Source organism: Pelophylax lessonae (genome assembly GCF_965119305.1).
Source record: "Pelophylax lessonae genome assembly, chromosome: 11".
NCBI lineage: Eukaryota > Metazoa > Chordata > Amphibia > Anura > Ranidae > Pelophylax > Pelophylax lessonae.
In genome coordinates this window covers 101,066,867-101,072,866 of record NC_138778.1, presented here as the reverse complement: position 1 = coordinate 101,072,866, position 6,000 = coordinate 101,066,867, and the positions used below count along the sequence as shown (strand labels likewise).

At 44.8% G+C, this 6,000-nt stretch overlaps 1 protein-coding gene across 1 annotated transcript in view; it reads right to left on the bottom strand.

Annotated features, from left to right (window-relative positions):
- Window positions 1–810: 810 nt before the first annotated feature.
- The window catches only part of LOC309567399 (uncharacterized protein), a gene marked incomplete at both ends in the record, with an annotated part of 58,997 nt that continues 53,807 nt past the window's right edge, over window positions 811–6,000 (bottom strand). Inside the window, one exon of the mRNA XM_082272801.1 lies at window positions 811–1,663. Within this exon, the coding sequence (XP_082128927.1) occupies window positions 811–1,663 (853 nt within the window). The remainder of the gene's footprint in view (window positions 1,664–6,000) is intronic.

Genomic DNA, 6,000 nt, shown 5'->3' with positions numbered 1-6,000 from the left:
CAATGAGGAGCTGATCAGGCTTGTCCGTTCCAGGCCATATATATGGGACAGCCGTACTGCAGAGTACAAAAACAACGCTATGAAGAAAAGAGGGTGGGAAGAAATTTGTGCAAGCCTGTATGAGGACTGGAGTGGATTCACAACTCAAGAGCGCAAAAAGAAAGGTATGTGTATATATTCTCCTATGGGGGGGCCATGTTTTAAGGGGATCTATGTGAGGGGGCCAAGTTTTAAATGGGGATCTATGTGGGGGGGCCATGTTTTAAGGGGATCTATGGGGGGGGCCAAGTTTTAAGGGGATCTATGGGGGGGGGCCAAGTTTTAAATGGGGATCTATGTGGGGGGGCCAAGTTTTAAATGGGGATCTATGTGGGGGGGCCAAGTTTTAAATGGGGATCTATGTGGGGGGGCCAAGTTTTAAATGGGGATCTATGTGGGGGGGCCATGTTTTAAGGGGATCTATGGGGGGGGCCAAGTTTTAAGGGGATCTATGGGGGGGGCCAAGTTTTAAATGGGGATCTATGTGGGGGGGCCAAGTTTTAAATGGGGATCTATGTGGGGGGGCCAAGTTTTAAATGGGGATCTATGTGGGGGGGCCAAGTTTTAAATGGGGATCTATGTGGGGGGGGGCCAAGCTTTAAATGGGGATCTATGGGGGGGCCAAGTTTTAAATGGGGATCTGACTCTGTGGAAGACAATGCATGCTCAGTATGTAACCACAGACGAAAAGAAATGCATTACGCAATGTTGAACATTTGAACAATAGTTTATTTATTGAAACAAAGTACAGTAAAAATTAATTAATACTCTTTATTGTATGGAATCAAGCTGCCATGGCACTTGACCAGCAGGACTCATAAAGTAGTCAGTGAAATTCTCCCTGATGTTGGCCCCTCTGTAGTTTCCCCTGGTGTGGATCCACTCTGCGCCTTCCATATCATCCATCAGGGAGTCCTCGAAGAGGTATCCATCTCGCGATCTTACAAAGTTGTGGAGTACACAGGCAGCTTTGACGGCAATTATGGCGTTATCCGTGGTTAGAGTCAGTGGCGTGTGTAGAAAGCGCCACTTATTTGCCAGAATACCAAAACTGCACTCCACAACTCTGCGCGCTCTTGTGAGCCTGTAGTTAAACACTCTCTTTTCAACAGTCAGTGAGCGATTAGCATACGGGCGAAGCAGGTGTTCCGAAAGTGCAAAAGCCTCATCACCAACAAAAACAAATGGGAGGCTTTGCTGAGATGTTCCAGGCAGTGGTCTTTCATGTGGGAGGTCCAGGCTTTTTTCACGCAGCATTTTTCCAAAACTGGAGTGGGAAAAAATACTGGAGTCGGAACTGCTCCCATATGAACCAACATCTATGTAGATGAATGAGTAGTTTGCATCCGCCACTGCCAGCAAAACCAAAGAAAAATATTTTTTGTAATTGAAATATTTGGTGCCGCTACCAACTGGTCTCACAATCCTAATGTGCTTGCCATCTATAGCACCGACACAATTAGGGAAGTTGCAGCGTTGCCAAAAAAGATCAGCTACAGAGATCCACTCCTCTTTGGTTGGTTTTCTCATCACCACATCTCTTAGGACCTCCCAGATGGCAATACAGGTATCACGAACAATTGTGCTCACAGTAGATTTCCCCAATTTGAACTCGTAATGCAGGCTTGCAAAAGAATTACCAGTTCCAAGGTACCTGAAATAAAAAACAGAAAGTTATTATTAGTCATGTTTTTCTCTTACAGAATTACTAATACGAACAAGATGGCGTAGCCTCAAGGATACCCTGCAAAGGTACAAGAGACTAGAACGTGAGGCGAGAAGTGGATCCGGTGCCCCCCCTAAGCGTCCCTATGCCTTTGCCAGATGTCTGGATTTTCTGCTACCGGTTCTAGAAATGCGGAAGTAAGTTTATTGTCAAATTCTCTTTCACTATTAACCCATCCTTCCTTCCCCCTCCCTCTTCACCCCACCCCAACCCCCTCACCTTCCAATCCCCACCTATCATTCAAATTATATATTTGAGCGGATGATGAAAAGTTGTTTCATGTTTGTCATTGCAGCACACAAGCAAGTTGGGAGGAGGTGGAGAATGTGCAGGAGGAAGGGGAGGAGGAGGAGCATGCAGCTCAAGTTGATGAGGAAGAAGGCGTCGCATTTGCATGTTCGAATAGTAGTTCAAATATTCCTAACGAGTCACAGAGTTTGGATGAGTCAGGATCCGCTCAAGAACCAGAACAGGAGTTTGAGGAAACTGACGTTTCCACGCCTTCCACCAGGCCTCAAAGTCGAGGCTCTACATCCCACAGGAGGAGAGTCAGCAGGGCAACTGCTGAGGCGGAAGACGAGCAGACAAAGCACTTAGTGGACATTATGTCAGGCATCAGCCAGCAACTAGATGCACATAAATGTCCTCACACACTATTTGCTCATAGCTTGGTGCCTCTTCTCAAAGAGGTCCCGTCTGAAAGGTATTTCGACATGAGAATGGCGGTACAAAACTGCATACATTCGTTCTCTGTACCACAACAGTTACCGCAAGACACTCCATGGTCCCCTCATTTCACACCCAGTCATTCTGCCATTCCAACAAACCCTTATCCGTCAAGTTTTGACCAATATCGGAGCATCCATGAGACCCCTAGATCCCAAATCCCATATCCTATTCCTTCCCCAATTCCCTCTGTAATCCCCCCCCACACTAGAACACCGGATGTCTCCACTTCTTCCCATTTCCCCCCCTCCAGCAGACCACCACCATCACAATCTAGTGCATTTTCCCCAAAAATACCTCCACCCTATCCACAATATAGGCCCCCAAGTGGACCGTCACATAGAACTCCATCCCCGCTTGTGCCATGGCTATATCCCAACACCGTGGATCATACACCCTCAGGCTCTTCAACACCACTTGATCTGGAGAGTTCACCAAATTTTTTGGATCTATAGTACACTTGCCACTGTATTGCCACGTTGACCTAAGTTGTCTTTTTTGACCTAATTTTTCTGTATTTTGTTCCTTTGTTCTTGTTACATGCAACAAAATAAAAAAAAAATAAAAACTTTTTTTGAAGTCAACTTTGCCATCATATCTGTCTGCATTCACTGTATTGCTAACTATGGAGAAAAAAAATACATGACTTTTCACAAAATATATCACACTTACCGTAATGTAACAAGCAATCTTTCAGCAGGCACAACACTGTTCCGGAAGGTGGTGTTCTGACGCTCCAAACGTGAAAAGAGCAGCCCAAGTAATTCGTCAAAACTAAAAAAAAAAACAACACACGTAAGTGGCAAGCAAAAGGGGGGCGTGGGGAGCTTCAGGAATGATTCGGGGGTAGATATAGGTGAAAACAGAGAGAGAGGAAAAAGAGAGATGGGGAAAAAAGAGATATAGAGGGAAGCAGCAAAAAGAGAGAAGAAGAAGGAGAGACTCCCTCTCACATACTAACCTATTAACAGACATCCGAGTATAGTTGAAAAACTTCTCTTCATGTTGCCGGAGATCATGATAGAGGACATTGAACTGACCTCTCTCTTCCCTGTTTGAAATTATGGGATGAACCCAATACCTTCGTCTTCTCATCATCATCATCCTCATCCTTCTCCTCCTCCTGTCCTTATTGATCAAGACTGCAGCAGTGGCAGTAGCAACTGCTGCCATGACCAAAGGCAAATGAAACATAGTGGCAATACACCAAAATACAGCACACTCTCCACAACGTAATCTCCAAACAAAACCACAGCTCACACTCCACGGTGTACTCTCCTCATAAAGACCAGGAAGTCCACCGGAAGTTAACACCCATTTCATTTGGATTGGCTGGAGCAAAAATCGCACCTGAGCTAATTAACATGATTATACGCAATGCGATTCGCATTGCAATCGCGCTGTACTATGGAAAAACGCAAGGTAAACTCGCACCGCAAATTCGCATTACAATCGCAAGCGCATCAGTGTGAACCGGCACTGAGTGATCAAATTATAGTAGCACTGAGCACAAAAGCACTTTTATTTGTTTGAAGTATATATATATAAATAATTGTATTTAATTGGGTATTTCATGAGCACTAAGCACTTTAATTGATTGCAGTAATATATACACACTTTATGTATATTTTATTAATTTTTGACATTTATACACTTTAATAATTATTTATAAGGATTGGTATTATTTAAAAGTCCATGTCACTATAGTATAATACATACATTAAAGCACAATTTTGGAAGACAAGATATGCGCTGCCTAATTGAAGCATAGCTTCTTAATATTAGTAGAGTACTCTTTCCCTATTGGTGATTGTAAGGTAGCTGCAGTCTTGTTCACCGCTATATACAATTTAATTAATTTAGTAATCATTTGGCGCGAATATCTATAGCACTTGCACAATGCAGTGATGTTCTGCTCTTTTCAGCTGAGCACTGTGGATATGATTGATAAATAGGGGAGTACTCAGCAGAATTTTTTTTTTTAAAGTGACTTTGTGCTATTAAGTAAAATATGTTGGAGGCACCTTGCTGTATGTATTTTCCTTTTAGGTGACTATTATATCAGGTTCACACTAATGCATTTTCTGTGACTCACATTTGCGCAGGCACAGCAGCCGATTCATTTAAATGGGCTACTGTACCTGCAGGAAACACAGGAAAAAGGCCCGGCACCTTTATGAAAACGCAGCCGCAGCAAAATCGCATGGTGCAAAAGTACCATGTAATTTCCCGCACCAAAAAATGTGCTGCATTTTCAGATGCGCGGGAGTGCCAAAAGGAATAAATGGCAGCCTTGCGCATCTGTAAAAGAGCAGGGAATTTTTCCTGCAGGTGGTTGTGGGAATAGGTGCCATTTACACGCTGTCCCGCACATGCAACCACCTGTAACAGTGTGAACCTAGCCATGGGCTCATTTACACTTGCGGTTGGCAATAAATCATGCTGCTGAGCCTCATTTTACAGCTCCCTATCACTCCCACAGTTTAAGCTGTAGATGCAGCAGCTAGAGGTTTACAGATGCCACTGCTGCAAGGTTGGAGGGGGGCAGTGTAGGTGTCAGTGAAGGGGTCAGTGTAGGGGGGTCAGTGTAGGTGTCAGTGTAGGTGTCAGTGAAAGGGTCAGTGTAGGGGGGTCAGTGTAGGTGTCAGTGAAGGGGGTCAATGTAGGGGGGTCGGTGTAAAGGTTCAGTGTAGGGGGGTCAATGTAGGGGGTGTCAGTGTAGGTGTCAGTGAAGGGGTCAATGTAGGGGGGTCAGTGTAAGGGTTCAGTGAAGGGAAGTGTCAGTGTAGGGGGGTCAGTGTAGGGGGAGCAGTGTAGGGGGGATCAGTCTTTCCCTCTTTCTTTCCACCCCTCTCTCTATCTCTCTCTCACTCACTCCCTGCCTCTCCTTCCCTCTTTCTTTCACTCCTCCTTCTCTCTCTCCCCCTGAATGAATTACAAGACTGTAGAGAACAGTGCACCATTGCAAAAACTTATTCAGAGGTTTTAATTACATTATTTTAATATAGGGAGTCGTGAACTAAAGTGGGGCAGTCTAAGGCATGAAACTCCAGGGCTGAAAATGAGTCCCACTCCGGCCCTGCAGGTAATAGTGGCAACTGGCAAGTGACAAGCTGCATCTGGTGGCAGTCGATGATGGCAAGTCACACACTGCACCTGATAGCAGTCAACGATGGCAAGTGACATGCTGCTTCTGGTGGCAGGCGACAATGGCAAGTGACAAGCTGCATCTGGTGGCATGCGATGGTGGCAAGTGACATGCTGCATCTGATGGCAGGTGTTGGTTGCACATTTAGGCCTTCCACTGATTCTGCATTATGGGGAGTTGAACTATTTAATTATATATTACAATGTAGTAATAGAAATAATGTAATTTATTCATCCTGACACCATATCAAGCATGAGGTTGGGATGATTGAAGTGCCAACACCATTCGCCCGACAAATCATCTGCTGCCAAATTCCCCCGATACCCCCTCTTCCCTGGTCCTTGGCAATATTTTCTTTTAC